Raw genomic sequence first — 20685 nt, 5'->3', positions numbered from 1 at the left:
CCATCCACATATATATCATCTATTTATCTCTATCATCTATCTCATGTATCTTATCTATCATCTATCTATTGTCTACCTATCAATCGTATGTATCATCTATCATATATTTATGTACATATCTATCATCTATCCATCCATCCACACACCTATTTATCTATCTCATCTATCATTTATCTGTCTTATCTATCATATCATCTACCTATTTTCTTCCTATCTATCATCTATCTACCTACCTATCAAATTGTATCTATTTAAGATCTATGGTGGTGGTTCTCAACTAAGGGTGATGGGGGGACATTGAAAATATCCGGAGCCATTCTTTGTCAGCCCTGGAGGGGAGGATGCTACTGGTATCTCGTGGATATAGCCTACAGATGCCACTAAAAACGCTACAGTGCACAGAACAACCCTCACCCCAGAAAATGATCCAGCCCCAAATGTCTGTAGTGCTAGTGTGGAGAAACCCTGTCCTGGATGAAGGGTTTGTCTATGGAGGATGAACTCTTCAAGCAGGATGTGTTTCCTACACATCAGGGTACCCTGGTGCCCATCCTGGTACCTGGCACACCCCAAGGGCTGTGTAGTTATCCTTAAGCAAATAAATGGATTCATAAGTGAGACAGTGTCCGTGCTTCCCACAGTCTTGAAAAGCCAAACTCTCTTTCATTTCAATGACTGCCATTCTTTCCAGATTGGCAGCATGGTCAAAAGTCACATTCTTCCCAAATATTTATCTTGAGTTTGCTTTTTTCCTTCCTCTCGGGGGAAGCCAAAGAATGCATATTTAAGGAATACTGCTACACGCACCCAAGATGTCTCTTCCCTAAAGAAAACTGGCTGCAGGATTGCTGTGGCACCCTTTCTTCAGCCTCAAATTACCCTGCTTCATACTGGAGCTGGTCCCACCTTACCTTCCTGTCAAAGACTCTGCTGGAGCTGCCACCTTGGACTTAAGTTTCCTTGCTGGTGAAATACTCACAGAAAACAGAATAATTCCAAGGTGGTGGATAAAAGCAGTTTTTCAACCAATCTGATCTAAGCGCAAACTCACCTGAAGTGCTTTTGCCCTTGAAAATATCACTGTCATGACTGCCTGTTTCTTTGGAAAATACTATTTTATTATCCAATGTACATTATTTTGACCTTAAAAATACAGTAAAGCAGTCATGGAAATAACAGATCTATTTTCCGTGGACACAAATTGACAGGAGGAAAGATATTTCTGGGCTTCTCTGGAAGGCTCTGGATTTATTCTGTGCGGTCACAACTTAGCTTTGTCCTCCCTCTCCTGTCGTCTCCCTGGTCCCGCACAGCTCTCTCCGGATAAATTTTATTATCAACAAGGAAATCCAATATCTCAGCAACCCCTACCGGAGGGTCGCTGGGACAGGTACTATAACAGTGGTTCATGAATTTGAAGGAAGTCGGGAAGGAAACTGGTTTTAATTGCATTTCCGTGCCTGCTCTAATGTATCCAAGCCTTGTAAAGACCAATAATTTATTATTTTTAATGAGACAGAAAGTATGTCTTTCGCTTTCTACTCTCATCGTCTGATTGGAAAGAAAAATATATATATATATATAAAACACTATATAAAAAGTGAGTTCCAGGGAGAAAGCGTTCTTTCCTATAAAATGGGAGCTGTACTGTAGGACACTTGTACATGAAACACAAACAAACAAACAACCCTCTGGTTCTCAGCCCTTGTCGGGCAAACTGGAGTTCTGAAGTGACAGAAGAAATAACGGAAAGACGGACACTCATTCTAGAACGTTCTATCATGTTAAAACGGCAGCGGGTTAACTAGGTAATGCATCTTCTGCGGGGGTAGCAAGGCACTGTGAATCTCTACAGCTTCTTTGCAGTGAATGCTCCTTAGATATCCTACAGACGCCCGTTCAAACATCAGGATGGTGCCAGCAACACAGAATTTGTAATTTGCGCCCAAGTCCTGTGAAATGCAAGGCAAGAGCTTATGGCATCCTGTAAACATGAAAGAAAGTCCCCCAGAGAGGCTGACACCTGCTTCCTGTGTCTGCGTTGCTTCCTTTCGTCAACAAGCACAGGTCAAGGTCGACGTGAGCCTGAAACCCAAGCCGGAGGGGGCCACCGTGCCCCGGGACAAATCCTTTCAGAGCCCTGACTCTCTGGCCCCAGCTGTGAACCCAAAGGAGGCTCTGTTCTAAGTTCCGAAGCAGCGGCCGTGGAGTCCACGGGGTCCTCCCGGGGTTTCAGTAGACGTGGACGTAGGTTGTTTTTGAGTCACGGCCCAGTAGGTTTTTGGCGGTGCACTTGTAGAAGCCTGCGTCCCTCTGGGCGGCCTGTTGGATGGTTAACGACCCCTGTGGGTGAACAAACCTGTTCCCGTAGAGACGGGGCTGCGCTCCCGCGGTCAGATGCGATTTGTCCGGCAGCTCCCAGCTTATCTCGGCTTTGGGAATGCCCACGGCCATACAGTTCATCTTCACGGTGCTCCCGGGCCGGGTGTAGATGACGGGCGTGGGCTCACTGGTGATCCGGGGAGGATAGGCAATCACGATCACCGGGACGTTCACGACGGAAGGTCCGTACTCCGTGTCCGCCTTGCACACGTAGGTGCCCCTGTCGAAGACGGACGCGTCACGCACGGTGAGGGTACCGTTTTCCCACAGGGTGAAGCGTCCTCGGACCTGGGGACCCTCCAACACCATGCCGTTGGGCAGCGTCCACGAGGAGCGGGTCTGCCGGGCCCCCGGAAGGATGCAGGGCAGCTGCAGGGTCTCCCCGTTGATGATGCTGACCAGGTTGTGGTACTGGTTGCTCGTTTCGGGTTTCAGCCCCACCTTCAGAGACACCAGCCTCTCCGTGTAGCCCGCCGAGTTTCTGGCCACGCAGCGGTAAGCCCCGGCGTCCACAGAGGAAAGGCCGCTGATGTGTAGCATCCCGTCGCCCTTGTGGTAGAACCTCTGCAGCTGGTGGCCACTCTGCAGCTCTGTCCCGTTGGGAAGGACCCACAGCAGGGTGGGCGTCGGGGTCCCAGCTGCTGAGCAGTTGAGACTGATGGTGTGGCCAGCCATGGCGGTGATCTTCTCGCTGACCGGGTCGTGGAAGATGGGCTTCTCCACGGGCTCCAAGACCGTGAGTTGGACAATGAGTCTGGCTTCCCCACCTTCATTACGCCCAATGCACGCCAGCTGGACGGAGTCGCTCTTCCTCAGACTCTTGATGTCCAGGGTACCGTTGCGATGGATGGTGATGCGGTTGCCATAGTAAGGGGCCGGCAGGACCACGCCCTCGGGAAAGGCCCACAGCACCCTTGGCGTGGGGATGCCTTCCGCCTTGCAGTCGATGAGTTTGCGACTCCCTCCTGGGGCAATCTCCCGCACCGTGGTGATGGCGTTGGGGTGCCCGTTGATCTTGGGCGACTGGACGTTGACGTGAATCCAGACCGTCTTCCTATCCTCCCCGGCGCTGTTCCTGACCACGCAGGTGTAGTTGCCGCTGTCCGAGCGCTGGGCTTTCTGGATAAGGAGAGTGCCGTCCTGATATATCTGGTACTTGTCGGAGGAGGTGGGGATCAGCCTGTTGGCTGGAGAAAGCCAGGTCACCCTGGGCGTGGGTTCCCCTTTGGCCTCACAAGCCACGGTGACCACGTCCCCGTAGGGGACCTGGACCACGGAGTACGTCTTATTCCGGATGACGGCGGGCTCGGTCACCACCTTGACGCGCACCCTCATCTCATCCTTGCCAACCTGATTTTCGGCAAAGCAGGTGTAGTCACCTTCCTCTCGCAACCCGACCTCGTTGAAGTAGAGGGTTCCGTTGTGGAAAACGACGTAGCGCTTGGTCCGTCCACCGCTGTCGTCGGACTGCATGAAAGAGTTGACCAGGCTGCCATCCGGGAGGCTCCAGGAGATCTCGGGGTTGGGGAGCCCGGTGGCCCTGCAGTCCACTTTGAGGTCACCGCCGTAAAAGACCCTGTGGTCATTCTCCTCTTTGTGCTCGATCTTGGCTGGTCTCATGACCACATTTACCTTGAGCATGACGAAGTCATCGCCAACCTTATTCCGGGCGACGCACAGGTAATCCCCCGCATCTTTGTCCGTGACGGATTTCACCACCAGGGTCCCGTTGGCAAACGCCTTGATCCTGGTATCAAAGCTGACCGAGAGAAAGAAAACAGAGTAAGATGTCAGTCTCCCCAACGCTCTCTCTCCCGGCTTGAGGTCACCAGAACGAAACAAAAACTTGTGGTTCTCAGAACCTTCGGTGCATAGGGCTGCTGCTGAAAATGTTGGATGGATTTTGCAGCCCGGAGGGGACAGCCATCCAAACGCAGAAGTGATTTATTTACCACAATTAAGAACGCCCCAGTGGAGCCTGACCTTTGGCTGGCCTGGCCACTGATTCGAAGATGTGAAATGCAGTCTAAGACATCAGTCCGGTTTGTGTGGGCGTGTGTGGATCAAATATTTGCCTGGTTGTCAGTGTGGAGCTTGTTGTAATGATAAAATCAGATAAAATTCTAGAGTCCTGGACAGAATGAATATGCATTAACCTTAGGAAGAGGTGAAATTTTTCCTAAAAATTTTATAGACGATTTTTACTCTTGACAATTTTTATGATGTTGTATCCCATTATGAGGCAAACAGGCAGCAAAGTAGCTACAGTATGAATCACGTAGTTGCGGTTATACCCAGAGTTTCGATGCTACGATTGGATTCTTCAGAATTTGGTGCTATTGGTGTAAAAGCTTCTTCCCTAGAATCTGTAACGAAAGCTTCATGACCCTCACCAGCTCGTACCCTCCTGCTGACATTGCATTTCTCCACGTGGTAGACCTAAACTCACACACTGCTGAGTTAATATTTGAGAAAGATTTTTCGGTTTAAAAAGGCAACATGGAAAGAAAGACAGAAATATCTTCACTAGGCGTGTGACATTTTTATAAATATATATCGGTATGTCCTCCAGCAACACAGAACTAATGTTTTGAATAACAGGGCAAAGAGATTTGGGAGGTTCCTACTTTAAACGTGTCCAGATTGAAAATCTCAATTACTTATAAATTATAATTCTGGCATCTGCAGGGAGAGCTTGATTATTCATCCCTAAATATTTCCTGCACACTGTGTCATTCTAATAGCACGTCTGGAATTGTGTCACTGATTTAAAAAAAAAAAAATGTCTGCCTATGATGGAATTCAGCCTGATTATTGTTCGTCAAAGCACCTACTAACAAGGACCACGTAACGTGTTTTGTTGGCCATGAATGAGAGTCAAGTCAACATGAATTAGTAGGTCATTCGATAGGAGCGGAGCAGACAAAGGCATTTTAATGAGTCTTGGAGTTAGAATCCAAAAATGTATATAGTAGCACATGTCTGTAAACATTTAGAAACTTCTACAGCAGCAAATCCTAACCTTCGTCATTATCTGAATCAACAGAGCAACTCTGAAAAAGATGGATGGCTACACATTACAGGAGACTTAGCTTCGAGACATGAAAGTCCAATCTCTGTTTTAAAACAGTCCCAGTGTGTAGGCAGGGCAAACAGCCTGTTCTTTTAAAAAACTCACATGGGCTGTTTAATTACACTTTTCTAAGAATGTAATTAGCCAGAATCTAGGAATAATGAAGCTACAGAGACTGTGGCTTATGATTTATAGCGAGATACTAGTAGAATGGCCCCAATTCACACTGGAACTACATTCGTTCACTTCAGTGTTCATTCAGCACTGCCTCAGCCTCGCCAATGTCCATGGGAAACAATCCTCTGCATGGCAGGACACCGGCTCAGCTGGAAGATACTGAGGGGAAAATTGGGTATGTGGTATTCTGGACCGATTGTGCAGGGTACACTAGGCACCAGCCAGCCATCTGAAGTTAAAATACGGGTTGTGAGAAGGCGACTTCGCCCTTTCCCTGCGTTGGAAGGAGACTGGGCAGACCAGACGTAGCCGCGCAGAACCTTGGATGCCGCTTTTGATCACATCCCGGGGAGGAACCCGCGCTGAGGCGGGTTCCTGTCTGAGCTGCCAGGCTGTGCGGGCTGAAGACACACCATAAGCCAGGGGGTTTCCAACATGGCGCCACTGATGTGTCTTTGCTTCCATGTTGCCAATCATTGTCTCTTTCCTCTGCATCTTGGAACACTTATTAAAGAGACAACGGCTTTTTGGGATCTACCTCAGGGTTTCTCAGCCTTGGCACTATTGATATCAGGGGCTGGATGACTCTCCGTGGTGAGGCATTCTGTGCACGGCGGGGTTTTGAGCAGCATCCCGGTCTCCACTAATTAAAGGGCAGCAACCCTTCCCCACGAGTTGTGACAACTAAAAATATGTCCAGACACTGATGAGTGCCCCCTGGTAGACAGAACTGTCCGGCTGAGAACCACTTCCATAGATAGACAGGTGATAGACAGATAAAGATAGATGATAGAACAGATAAATGACAGATGATATACAGATACAGAGAATACATGATAGAGACAAATGGAAAGATACTATATAGATAAATAATACATATCAGATAGGTGATGACAGATAGATAAAAATAAATGATAGATAGATAGACACAGATGATAGAGAGAGAGAGGTAAGATGGATGGATAGGTAGGTAGACAGAGCTAGAGATAGATGAAGATAGATGATTAGATAAATGTCAGATGATATATATAGATACATAGAATAGATGACAGATAGGCAGATGGAAAGATGCTAGATAAACGATAGATATCAGATAGGTGATGTTAGATATAGAAAAATAGATGATTGGTAAATAGGTAAAGAGTTTGCGCTAGATATAGATAGGTGAGGGTTGACAGATAGATACATAGAATAGAGGATAGATAGGCAGATGGAAAGATACTAGATAGATAAACGATAGATATCAGATAGGTGATGTTAGATATATAAAAATAGATGATTGGTAAATAGGTAAAGAGTTTGAGCTAGATATAGATAGGTGAGGGATGACAGATAGATACACAGAATAGATGATAGATAGGCAGATGGAAAGATACTAGATAAACGATAGATATCAGATAGGTGATGCTAGATATAGAAAAATAGATGATTGGTAAATAGGTAAAGAGTTTGAGCTAGATATAGATAGGTGAGGGTTGACAGATAGATACATAGAATAGATGACAGATAGGCAGATGGAAAGATACTAGATAGAGAAACGATAGATATCAGATAGGTGATGTTAGATATATAAAAATAGATGATTGGTAAATAGGTAAAGAGTTTGAGCTAGATATAGATAGGTGAGGGATGACAGATAGATACACAGAATGGAGGATAGATAGGCAGATGGAAAGATACTAGATAGAGAAACGATAGATATCAGATAGGTGATGTTAGATATATAAAAATAGATGATTGGTAAATAGGTAAAGAGTTTGCGCTAGATATAGATAGGTGAGGGTTGACAGATAGATACATAGAATAGAGGATAGATAGGCAGATGGAAAGATACTAGATAGATAAACGATAGATATCAGATAGGTGATGTTAGATATATAAAAATAGATGATTGGTAAATAGGTAAAGAGTTTGAGCTAGATATAGATAGGTGAGGGATGACAGATAGATACACAGAATGGAGGATAGATAGGCAGATGGAAAGATACTAGATAGAGAAACGATAGATATCAGATAGGTGATGTTAGATATATAAAAATAGATGATTGGTAAATAGGTAAAGAGTTTGCGCTAGATATAGATAGGTGAGGGTTGACAGATAGATACATAGAATAGAGGATAGATAGGCAGATGGAAAGATACTAGATAGATAAACGATAGATATCAGATAGGTGATGTTAGATATATAAAAATAGATGATTGGTAAATAGGTAAAGAGTTTGAGCTAGATATAGATAGGTGAGGGACGACAGATAGATACATAGAATGGAGGATAGATGGGCAGATGGAAAGATACTAGATAGAGAAACGATAGATATCAGATAGGTGATGAGAGACAGATAAAAATAAATGACAGATAGATGATTGATAGATAGATAGATAGATAGGGAGATGGATAGATAGATAGTTTTCCTTGCTGAGACAGAATTTCTCAGCCTCAGCACTACTGAGATTTGCGGCTGGACGACTCTCTGACGTGGGGCTGTCCTGTGCACTGCGGGTTGCTGAGAAGCATCTCTGGTCTGCACACACCACAGGCCAGTAGCATCCCCTCCTCGTCCCCCAAGTCTCATCAACCAAAAATGTCTCCAAAAACTGCGCAATGTCCCCGGGGGACAAAATCCCGCTTGGCTGAGACCCACTGCTCTAGATTCATACATCTGCGAACTGACGACGGGGCAAGGCAAGGTGCTTTTTTTCCTAGCCAAGATGAACTTTTAGAATTGCAGATGTGCTACCTTTGTGCTGCCATATGCCTTTAATTTTTTTGCTTTACCTACTTTCCTTCTATTGCTAACACATTTGAAGATCTGAAGCTCCTATGTGTTTTGTTGAGATTAGAATGAGAAGACAACAAATTGTTTTATCTAATTATTTAAATAGTTAAAAATACGATCGTGAAAACAAAAGCTATTGGTTTATCTTTCTTTGGAGGCGGGGAGTAGAGGAGCAGGGCCAAGGGCTAGGTGTTTGCTCTGCATCTTAATTGATAAAGATGAGATTGGGACTTCCCTGGCGGTCCAGTGGTCAACACTCTGTGCTCCCAGTGCCAGGGGCAAGGGTTCGATCCCTGGGCGGGGAACGAAGATCCCGCATGCCGCCCGGAAAAAAAAGAAAAAAGACAAGATTTCATCGTGTGAGAAAGAAATGCCCCCCACCCGGCCCACACAGGAAGCAGCAACGCCTGTGCGTCAGCACTGCCGACAAGGAGTCATTCCTTTTTCTGCCCGACCCCATGAGGAGGTTTCCCCAGCATCCAGAGGGGAGACAGGCTCAGGAGCCCCGGGATCGCTGGCGGGGCAGGAGCGCCACGTACCTGAAGAGCGCGTCTATCATCCTCTTGGACGGCAGTCTCCAGAGGATGCGCGGCCAGGGGTCTCCGGAGGCGCTGCAGTCCAGCTGGAGGGTCCCCCCGTAGCGGACGTCGGTCCTCTGCGGGGAGGTGCCGGTGATGCGTGCGTTGGCGGCGGCGCGCTGCACGGTGAGCCGCACGGTCCTGCGCGCCGAGCCCACCAGGTTGGCGGCCACGCACTCGTAGCGCCCGCTGTCCTTGGGCGCCAGGTTGCGGATGTAGAGGGTCCCGTTGGGGAAGACGAAGAGGTTGTCGTGGATGAACTGCGAAGGGCGGATCTGCGTGCCGTCCCAGAGCGCCCAGCGCACGCTGGGCAGGGGCGCGGCCTTGGCGGTGCAGTGCATGTGGATGCTGAGGCCAGGGGGCAGCGAGATGTTCTCCAGCTTCTCCTGGTGGATGACGGGTGGGAGGGCTGCCACGTGCAGGCGGATGGCGAGGCTGTCCGCGCCGGCTGCGTTGCTGGCCACGCACTTGTACACGCCTCTGTCCGAGAAGGACGCCTCCTTGATGGACAGGGTCCGGTTTTCGTGCAGCGTGACCCTGCCCTCGACGGGGGACACGGTCTGCCACACTCTCCTGTCGGGGAAGATCCAGGAGATCTGGGGAGCTGGGGTCCCCTTGGCCAAACACTCCATGGCGACGGTGTCGCCCAGGTAGACGGTGACATCCTTGTAGTGGGCGGCTAGGATTTGAGGCTGCTGCCCCGTGACTGACAGCAGGACCACCATCCTGTCTGCTCCGTGCAGGTTTTTGGCCGTGCACATGTACTGGCCGCGGTCCTGCACCTGTACGTTTCGGATGACGAAGGTGCCGTTCTTCAGGACTTCAAACCGCTGTACTCTGGTGTTGGGGGTCATGAGGGCACCTGGAAACCGAAAGCAGGCACCATCAGGTTCAATGTAAACACGGTCTTTCCAAAGGGACGAAACAAGGATTATGAGTTAATCTGATTCTCCTCTTTATGTCCAGACAGAAAAAGCAAAAGACCCACCACCCAGCTTCTCTGATATTCTTCTTGACTCTTACACTAATCCCCAAATCAGGGCATATGCCACCTTCAGGCCAAGGCAGCAGGTATGGTTTTCAGAGAGGGTTCTGGAAGCCGTCACGAGCCCCAGGGTCTCCCAAGGTGGCCTCTTCATTTACTTTAGGTACTGGAGAGGCAGCCCCACTTTGCTCAGCCTCTGCCTCATTGCGTGGAGGCTGTCCTCCTGAGGTCCCCAGGTCGGCTGCAGGGATGCCCCAGGTTCGCAGTCTCTGTCTGCCTCTGTCCGGCCAGGCTCCTGAGAGCGACATAGGGCTGGTCATTCTCTGCCCCGTCTGGTTGAGTTGTGCTCTAACTCAGGCTTCCGGATGGTGCCTGAGAGTCCCACTTCTACAGTCAGGGGGCACACACCCCTCCTTCTCCCCACTGTCTATACTCCCTGTATTTTATAGCCCATCTCTCAGGACTCTGCCACAGTCAGGGTCTGTAATAATCAAGTGTTTCTGATGCTTTGACATGTTGGGGTCTTGCTGACCTTCCAGAGATGGCCAATTCCTAGAGATAGCAAAGGACCCACCTTCCAAATGCAAACTGACACATCCAGAGCCTACCCCCCACTCCCTGCTCTGAGCGGCTCCCATACTCTGGGCCACAATCCACCTGCCCTCATCCCCCCAGGACAGGTACCAGACAACTAGGGCAGCCCTTGCACCCAGGACCTGCTGGAATTATTCACACCAGCCCATCCTAACCCTGCTCACCCTGCCTCACCTGTTCCTTCCTGCGAAAATCACAACAAAGGCTCTTGTCTGGGTTTCCCCCTTTCCCTCTGCCTCCTGACCGACCCTGGTGCTTCCCTGTGTAACCCTGCATGGTGTGCTGTGCCCCCTCCTCTTGGGAACCGTGAGTGACCAAGTGTCTTTTCAATGGCAGTCATCTCCTGACCTGTTAGCCTCGCCATACCTGAATAATAACAAATCCTATATTTAAAAACTGGAAAGCCCCAGAAAACCCTGAGTTTCAATTCTCCCATCCTATCCCATGCTGCTTGGTTCCTGGGTCCATGTGCCCGTCAATGGGCTATTCATTTTAGTTTTGACAAACTCCTCTGCTTCTTTTCCTAATAATTTTCTCTAAGCTGGGAGTCCTGCCTTTGCATGGAACCTTGGAACCCTGGACGCTCTCCCCAGCCCTAGCACTGAGGATTCAGGCCCTCTACCTCCTAAGTTACCTGAAACTTCCCACGACAAGGCTTTCCGCCATGGATGGGGTATTCCAGGTGAGTATTCCCAACCCACCTGGTCATAGGGAAACAGGTGTTGGTTGATGACAGTATAACCTCCCTGCCTTCTAGGTGATGCAGGTCATCCTGCTCCGGGTCCAAGCCCTCCTGAATGACAGGTGACTGTGGGCATGGAAAGCCTCCTGCTGCCCCTCAACCACCTCCCCATTGATGGATTTTATGATGCAGAGATCCGAAAGTGCTTGTCTATTTCATTGGGTTTGAGGTGGGAGGGAAGGTCCACTAAAACCTCCTGCAGATCACGATGGGCAGGTAGAAGGTGGCCTCCTATTAGCACTCAATGAGCTGATTTGGTTTATCGGGTAGAAAAGGTTCAATAAAATAGACATCGTGCAGCTCCAGGACCACAGAAAACAATGCTGGCTGGATGGGAGACTCTCTGGTTTGGGCATGAAATGAGGAAGAACTGTCTAAAAACTGGAGCTAGCTAACAAAGGAGAAGCCAGCAGTAGAAGTGGATTCCTGGTCAGGTAGAGGAAGGTGCATGAATGTCTAGGGAGGGGGCATGGTCCAGGGATGCTCTAAAATGGCACAAGGTATGGCAGACCCTAAGGATGAATGCAAATGGGATCTCCAAGGGGAGGAATATGCCTTCCTTCAAAGGCACAATCCTTCTAGAACGAAAACCCCGTGGTGTTCCCCATTTGCTATTTCAAGCAAGTTCCTTATTAAATCATTACGAAAGTGTTTGCTGTCAAATGCTGAGCTGGTCAAAGATGTTGGTAATTTCCCTATGCTCAGTGCTCTCTGTTCACCACAGAGAATGTACAGCTCTCTCTAGTGATATCAGCACTTGTCATTTCCTAGATTATCTAAATGGTAACCGAAAAAAACCCCAACCCTCTGAACAGGATCCAAGCCTGAAGGACACAGCCATGTTGAGAGAGAAGGGAAGAGAAAGGGGAAAAGGGAGGTCCATTCGTGGAGGTTGTAGGCCCTCCGCTATTACTTTCTTCCGTCACCTAGAATCTGTTTCGCCATCGGGAAAGCCGATGGTCATCTTATGAAGCAAAGTGGCCTTTGGGCATCCCAGCCTGCCAAGTAGAGACCGTTGTATAGAGCCTTGTTACGGACTGAATTGTGTTCCCACCACAATTCATATGTTAACGCCCTGACCCCCAGGACCTCAGAATGTGGATGTATTTGGAGTTGGGGGTCTTTAAAGAGGGGATGAAGGTAAAATGAGGTCATTAGGGTGGGTTCTGATCCCATAGGACTGGTGTCCTTAGAAGAAGATGGGATTAGGACACAGACACACATAGAGGGACGACCCTGTGAGGACGCAGGGAGGAGATGGCCGTCTACACACCAAGGAGAATGGCCTCAGGAGGAACCAGCCTTGGTGACACCTTGATCTTGGACTTCAACCTCCCCAAACTGAAAGAAAATAAATCTGCTGTTCCAGCCGCACCATCTGTTCCGGTGCTTTGCTATGGCAGCCCAAGCGGACTCATACGATCATATCTCTAGGTTCAAGTCAAAGCAATGCCTGATGAGCTCACACCAAGCTGCCCTGACCTTTCAAGCCAGTGCGAGGACAAGAGCGATTTGCACAATTCCCCTCACGCCCCTCTGCACCCCGACATGGCTTGTGGATGACTTCTGTACTGGACCTCACTGGGAAGAGGCAAGAGCGGAACAGTCCTAAGCCTTGGTTAGGAATGCCCTATCCAAAGAACCTCGTACGTGTTTCCATGACTCCATTAAAACCTGACACCCATTTTAATTCCTTATTTCCTGTCCCCATAAAGGAATACACCTGTCGGTAGATTCTCAGATGTCCTTTCCCATCCCATCTACCTATCCCTCTGCCCAGCGTTTCTGGTTCTACCTGCACTCACAGACTCCAGTAAGCCCCTCCCCTACACCAGCCCTGGTTAAAATGCAGATGTTTAAACACCCTACCTGTGGACAGCTTTGTCCAAGTCACGAAAGGCTTGGGTTTCCCCATAGCCTCACACGGGAACATGACATCTGTCTCGGCAGTGACGGACACGGTCTGGGGGGATTTGGTGATAATTTGGGGCTTTTCCCCCAGCGTCCAGAATTTGGATGCAGGTGGTCCTCCGGAAGAGAAGAGCTTTGAGCTGCTCTGATGGAAGCTTCTGGAAGGCTGGGCAGAAGCTGTTATGAAAGGGATGGAGCTCCGGGTGGAGTAGACCAGAGGGATGTTTCTTAAGTTTGTTGAGGGTGGCGCCATGGTCCGGGGAAGGTGCAATACAGGAGGCGCTGGGGGACCAAAGTCCACACGGATGATGCTCTGAGAATGTGTCCTATTGTAGGGACCTGGGCTGACTTTTCTCCCTCTCATCCCTGGGGCAGGAGAGGTGGGGATCTGAGGCTTCGGAGTAGCTGCCAACTGTGGAAAAGAGAGGGTCCTGTTGAAAAAGAAAGGGAATCTTCCATCAGGATAATGAGGAACTCTCGAATTTGGAAGCTTGCCAGCTGGGTCTCTTGGATCAGGGATGTTGTTGTCTCCAAACAATTTGGAGCTGCCGTTGAATGGGTCAGTTCCCTGGTCAGTCGACTTACTAGGAATGCTAGGTTTGGACCCAGGCAACGGAACGACAGGAGTTGTTGAACTTGGTAGTTTTGGAGTTGTAAAGTGTTTATTCTCTGGCGGATCCCTTGACGGATATGCAGCGATTTCCAGTTTGCTGGTCAGGTGGGGCTGGAGAGTGACAACGTATCTAAAGGAGCTTTGTGTGGCCGTGTGTGGTGGCCTCATGGTTCCTCTCGGTGGGACTGGTGTGGCAGCAACTCTGGCTGGTTGGTGGAAACCTTGGACCCTCCCAGCCTCGTGGTGGCTATCTGGACCCCTTGGAAGGCTGTTTTTGGTTGTACCATCAAAGGCTTCCTTTCGCGACTCCTGCTTTGGAGTGAAGGTAAATTTGTCCTGGTGGGAAGAGGGAGTGGATAATTCATTTGGCTTTGATACATGCTGAGTTCCTTCGTTATTCACTGAAGGTGTTCCGGTTGCTGGGGTCCCCCCAGCATAATGGAAGAAAATGGTTTGTTTGGAAGCGTTTGACGTTGGCAGTGTTTCTGACGTAAGAGGTGTGGGCTTTGCGGTGGTTTCTGCCAGAGACACAAGAGTTGTGGGTGGGAATGGGGTTGTTGGCTCCTCCACCAGGGCACGTGTGGAGACTTCACTCTGGTGTCTAATTTCAGAACGGATAATGGCTGGAGTGGTTTCACGATGACTCTGACCACTGATGGTGGTTTCTGCCTGACTTGAAGATGCCCCTACTTTTGTGATGGCGAGAGTAGTTGAAGGGACCACTTCTTCCTGTTGCGAGAGCATAGAGACTGCAGCAGAAGGTGAAAACTCAAAAGGAAAACCTAGGTCCTCCAACTCTTTTAAAAAGGGTGAGTCTGTAAGAGCTTCTGAAGAGCTGGTAACAGGTGGGTCTGTCTGTAGCCGCTCAGGCTGGGCTGCCCTTGGAGGAGTCCACCTTGCAGTTCCTGGAAAGCCAGAAGGAGGGGATGCCTCCTTAAATACTCCCACAGTGGAGACCTCGGCCCCAGAAGGGGATGCCACATGAGTGACTGACTCGCCAGGGACTAGACTGTCGGTTTTATAGTCCTTGATGTTTGTGACATCGTAATTCTTAATTTCCTTTCCGTCTGATACAGGCTCGTATGTGACTGGAATTGTCTCTTGGAATTCATCATGAGATAAACGTGTTTTGGTGGTGGTTGTCCTATGATCTTCCACTCTGGTTATCTCACATGGGTCTCCAGTTGTGAGAGAAACGGTGGTAGGTGAAAGTACAACTTCTGAACTGGGGGTAACAGTGTTTTTATATTTATTTTCTGGGGAAGGGCTGGGCTTGGACACAGACGCTATAGAGCTCATGGTGGAGGTGATATATCGATGTTTCTTTGGCCTCTTCCCATGTTTCCTGCGTGGGGTTCCCTTGGGTACCGGTTCTGCATGCTTCTCCACGCCCACCTGCTTTGGGGTACCAACTGTGCCATCAACCCAAGATGTAGGAACCAGCAAGCTCTCCGCTTGGCTTGGAGTCTTCACTTCAGGTACCTGAGTCAGTGGTGTCAAAAAAGTGACCGCTGGGGCAAAAGTCGTGGCCGGGGTTTGTTTATGCCGGTGTCGGAATCGATGGGGGCGTAATCGCCTCCTCCCGTTGGGTCTCTTTCGGGAAGGATGAGTGGTCAGTGGTGATGGGGAAGTGGCCTTTTGGGTTGGCATCATCATTGCTAGCGTGCGGGTGTCCTTGTCAAACAGAACGCCAAGTGTGGTTTCCCTGGGATGCTTCAAGGCGGTGATGCTGGCCATGGCTTCCAATGCTGAGTCAAGCACAGTGGTAGATTCGATGCCTTGCCTCTTACTCTCAGGACTTCTGGAGCTTTTGGGGTCTCTCTCTAGCGGACCTCCTTCCTGTAGTGTCGTCTGAGAATTCTCCTCTGTGCCCTTGGGAATCAGTGGGTGGCCCTGAGTGCTTAAACCACTTTTCACAAGCTTCGGGCTCTCTGTTTGCTCTTGTAGAGCTGTTTGTGCTGGGACTTCGGGGTCCCCTAAAATGGGATCTTCAAATGGCTCAGAGGTCCTGGTGTTAGCAACCCACAAGGCAGGCACTGGAGTAACGTGTGTGGAGGTCTGTTCTTTCGTCGTATTTTCACCTGGTTGTGAATTTGTCTCCAGACCTTGGTAAAAGTATGGCGGAGTCTCAGACTCAGCCAAGGAGATGGCATCCAATGGAGACTCATACTCACTGGATGTAGACCCTGGCATGGATGCAACATCTAGTGTAGACCAGCCCTCTGTGGCTATGTTTTTGTTAGTGGGCTCTTTGCGGACCATATCCAGGGTCTGTGGAGTAGAAGATTCATAAGGCACAGATAGCAGGGTCGTGGCTGTAGCCCAATTCGAGTCAACTACCGTGGCAGCTGAAGCCTTGGTCTTCTCAGAAAACTCATCATCAATTAATTCTTGCAGGTGTGTGCTTGTCACTTTGGGGTCAGCAAGAATTACCCCATCGTGGCCAGACTGGACCAGAACCATCCTGGTTGAGGAAACAGTGCTAGAAACCTGCTCTTCGTCGCCAAATAAAGACACATCTCCTGAGGAGTCCTCTGCACTGGTTGTGGTCTGCACAGGTGATACTGAGCGGGGAGGAACAGCAGGCAAAAGGGGGGTCACTTCTAGACTCTCTGATGGAGGAGTGTTGGCTTTAATGACCTGGGGTACTTCTGTTCCCTTAGGTAGATTTCTCCCACGTACTCTGGCTAAAATATCTGCCCAGCGCTCTGGATTAATCTGTTTGTTTGCCATGTTTATCCTTCGTCTGGACTCAAACACTCTGCGACCTTCCGCGATGTTTGTCTCTGGTTCCTTTTCGGAAGTCTTCCAGTGTTTCAGTTTTCTGCGCCCTTTCTTGGTTTTCTGACCTCCAATGATGGAATCGTCCTTTGCTTTGATGAACATCTCTTGGTCCTTTGGATGGAGAACTCTCCTCGTTGTGTTACCTTCGTCTCCTATGCCGGATCCCCCTTCATCCTCCACGACATCGCCTCTTCCTCTGGAAAGGGTCTTCCCACCTGGGCGTCTTCCTCTTTTCGATGACCTGGCAGATCCCTTCTTAGTCACTGTGATCCCCACCGTAAAATGATCTGCCCCTTGCTGGTTGACAGCCACGCATCTGTAGTAACCACCGTCGCTACCTTGGACCTTTGGGATGGAAAGAGTTCCATCGGCCAACATGTATGCGTGCGACATGTTAGCCATATCGTTAATTATCCTTCTGTTTGGAAGGATCCAGCTAATCTCGGCCTCAGGTATGGCCAGTGCATTGCAAGGCAGCATCACCGGCTCCCCTGGGTTCTTCTGAATGGTCACTGTATGTCCATCAGGGGGCTGAGTGACGGGTCGTTGCACAAGGACCCTATAGACCATTCGGTCCATTTCATCCCTCACCCGAGCGATGCACTGGTACAAACCAGCATCTGACTGCTCCGTGGATTTGATCTTCAGCCAGCCGCTGGTGAGGATGGAGAATCTACCGTCCTTGTCTTCCATTGGTGCTTTCAGGACAGAGCCATCCGGGAGCACCCAGGAGATGGATGGGCTCTCAGAAGCCTTCACGTTGCAGCTCAGCTGGCATGGACTCCCTTCCAAGACAGTCTGGGCTCTCTGCACCGCTCTGCTGGGCTCGATCATTACCCAGCTTCTGCCCCGAGACGGCCTCGCGTCTTTGGCGGACACGGTGAGAGCATGTTGAGAGGAATAGGACAGCAGCACTGTGTTGGCCGTACTCTGACGCCGGTTGAGTTGGAGGTCTATGGACGGCTGCATAACCCACTCTGGTTCTGCCAGGATGTGGGCTCTGACGCCCGTGTAGTAGAGGGTCTCATCGTCGGCGTCTTGCCTGTACTGGTAGCCGAGTCTGGGGTCTTTGCTGAGCGTGAGTTCTCGGTGTAGCTTCACAGGGACCTCGCTGTAATAGGCAATCAGCTTCCAGAGTTTCTCATAGTTTTCTCGAGTCATCGGACACTCAAAATCCAAGGCGACTGTGGCATTTATCTCTATCTCTTGAGGGTCTGTTTGGTTCAAGTGTAGTTGGTACACGTCCATGGGCTTCTTGATGTCACAGACCAAGTTCACTGTGTTCCCGTGTTCGTCGCTCATGTTCAGAGAGACGTTCCATACAGGATACTGGAACCCCTGCAGGGACAACGGGTTGTCACCATCCTCCTCTTGATTCTGGTCTTCCTCGCTACTCCTGCTCCTGTTCTGTCTCAGAGGGGACTCGATAGAGGGCTTCTCACAAGTGATGTCCTTCAGCTTCTGAATCTCTTGTTTGTGCAGCTTCCTGGGACTGAAGCACATGGAGCATAGCTGACCCCCTTCATAGGCTTTGTCCTTCTTACACTTCAGAATCCCTGAAACATGCAATCAAACAAACAGGCTGTAAGTCAATGACCCAAAGAATGGCCAGAGGGTAAAGCCTTTGTTTGCGTCTTTATCACCTGGATGCACTTCCACAATGATTTAAGACCTCACCCACCTTGCCTCTGTGGCGTCACCTCTGACTTTAAGTCAGTTTAGCACAGTGCGTGGTAACTAACCGGGCTTTTGGAACTTCTGGACAGTCAGTCATGAGTACTTTTTTAAAAGGTATTTTTAAGTTGAAAAAGAATGTCTATTCATACGTATTATACACGTAACCTTTTATGAGGGTCCAGGAGAATCTACGTTAAGTCCCTGCAACCCATGAATATATTTCCAGGTTATAGGGTCAACAGTTGGCATGAATCGTATCCTGTCTACCCTTTATAAGGATGTTTTCTCTTGCTAGAATTTTTCATTTCTGGCAGTGTTTACTTTTTGGATTCACATTCTACTCGTGGCTTCCCGGACATTAAATCCTCCAGAATTTTCTCCTTCTCTGGCCAACACTGACTCTTTCACTGTTTCCTCCTTCTCTGCCCAACTCATTATGGATGATGTGTTCCCTGAGTCGGTCTCGGCCCTTTCCCTTCTTGCTCTGAGGTCGTAGATGGCCTCGCCCACGTGCACGGTTTCAGTTACCGTTCACTCGCCAGTGATGAATTCCATCTGTGCTCCTCCAGCCCAAACTCATTCTTCTGAGTCCCACACCCAATGCCCTACTTGACACGTCTATTAAATGGCACAAAGCCTCCTCGAACTGACACCTATAGGACCAAATTATGTTTTCTCCCTGCTAGACGTCTCGTGGCTGTTCTGTATTCGGAACTGGGGAGACTGGAAAAGTAGGAGGCTTTTTGACAGTCTTCTTGGCACTTCTTTCCCTTCGCGCTGGGAACAAAACAGCCAAACTGCCATCACTTGGAGTATTACAAACCTTCTAACCAGTGTCACTATGTCTACTTTTGCTCCTCTGAATGCAGTTTTCTATTCGAGTTTCAAAGTAAAAATCTCAAGATGCAAATAGGATGGTTTCACATACCTCCCCAAACACACAGGCACACAAATACAAGACATACCACACATACACACAGACACACATATGGACACACACAAACATATACAGACATAACGCATACATATGAGCACACAAAGGCACAGGCATGTATCTCCAGAATGGCTGCGGTGGCTCTCTACCCCCAAAAGCTTCATGATTCCACCACCATCGTGTAGAGTTTCTACTGGGAAATGACGGTTTTCAGCCTGTCTTGGACCCAGTGGGGTTTGGGCACTGAAATACGAACGGAGGTGACGTGTGTCTTTTCTGATTAAGACAATTAAGAGGTCAGTATACCTGTCCTTCCTCATCTTTTGCCTGATTTAGCAAATCTGATGTCAAATGTAAAGTGGAGCCATCGATGAAAGAACCTGAATCTTACCGTCTCCGTGGAGGAAAGACACCTGGCCACTGCAAGTGCCTACATTAAACTGTGACAAACCAAACCAAACCAAAACTACAATGAGGTACCAACTCACACCAGTCAGAATGGCCATGATTAAAAAGTCTACAAATAATAAATGCTGGAGAGGGTGTGGAGAAAAGGGAACCCTCTTGCACTGTTGGTGGGAATGTAAGCTGATACAGCTACTATGGAGAACAGTATGGAGGTTCCTTAAAAAACTAAAAATAGAGCTACCATATGACCCAGCAATCCTGCTCCTGGGCATATATCTGGAGAAAACCATAATCCGAAAAGATACATGCACCCCAATGTTCACAGCAGCACTATTTACAACAGCCAAGACATGGAAACCACCCAAATGCCCATCGACAGATGAATGGATAAAGAAGATCTGACACATATATACAATGGAATAATAGCCATAAAGAAGAATGAAGTGATGCCATTTGCAGCAACATGGAGGGACCTAGAGATGATCACACTAAGTGAAGTAAGTCAGAAAGAGAAAGACAAATATCATATGATATCGCTTATATGTGGAGTCTAAAAAAATGATACAAAAGAACTTATTTATAAAACAGAACCAGACTCACAGACATAGAAAACAAACTTATGGTTACCAAAGGGGAAGGGGGGGAGAGGGTACATTAGGAGTTTGGGATTAACAGATGCACAGGACCATATATAAAACAGATAAACAGCAAGGACCTACTGTATAGCACAGGGAACTATACTCAATAAATAACCTACAATGGAAAAGAATCTGAAAAAGAATATATATATATGCAAAAAATATATATATATATGTGAAAACAAAATTGTGACATGTATAAATGAAAACAAAATTATGACATAAGGTGTGTGGGCTGGAAGTTCCTCGATGGCCACAGGCTGAGAGGCTAAGCTGAAATGAAGGATAGCAAGACCTCTCAGAGGAGGAGAGCTTTCAGTGAAGATCCGAATGCTGAAAAGAAGCCAGACCCTTGAACATCTAGCAGAAGAGTTTTCTTGGTAGATGGTGGCCAGGTCCAATGACGCTGAGC

At 48.6% G+C, this 20685-nt stretch overlaps 1 protein-coding gene across 2 annotated transcripts in view; it reads right to left on the bottom strand.

Annotated features, from left to right (window-relative positions):
- Positions 1 to 1152: 1152 nt before the first annotated feature.
- LOC133082909 (matrix-remodeling-associated protein 5-like) overlaps positions 1153 to 20685 on the bottom strand; it is a 29315-nt gene continuing 9782 nt past the window's right edge. For both annotated transcript variants that reach the window (XM_061179582.1, XM_061179583.1), the window contains exons 5-7: positions 13178 to 18172; positions 8949 to 9849; positions 1153 to 4141 (exon numbers count right to left, since the gene is read on the bottom strand). In XM_061179582.1, the coding sequence (XP_061035565.1) occupies positions 2233 to 4141; positions 8949 to 9849; positions 13178 to 18172 (7805 nt within the window). In that variant the 3' untranslated portion in view covers positions 1153 to 2232. The remainder of the gene's footprint in view (positions 4142 to 8948; positions 9850 to 13177; positions 18173 to 20685) is intronic.

Source organism: Eubalaena glacialis, chromosome Y (assembly GCF_028564815.1).
Source record: "Eubalaena glacialis isolate mEubGla1 chromosome Y, mEubGla1.1.hap2.+ XY, whole genome shotgun sequence".
Taxonomy (NCBI): Eukaryota; Metazoa; Chordata; class Mammalia; order Artiodactyla; family Balaenidae; genus Eubalaena; species Eubalaena glacialis.
This window is presented reverse-complemented; position numbering and strand designations above follow the sequence as displayed.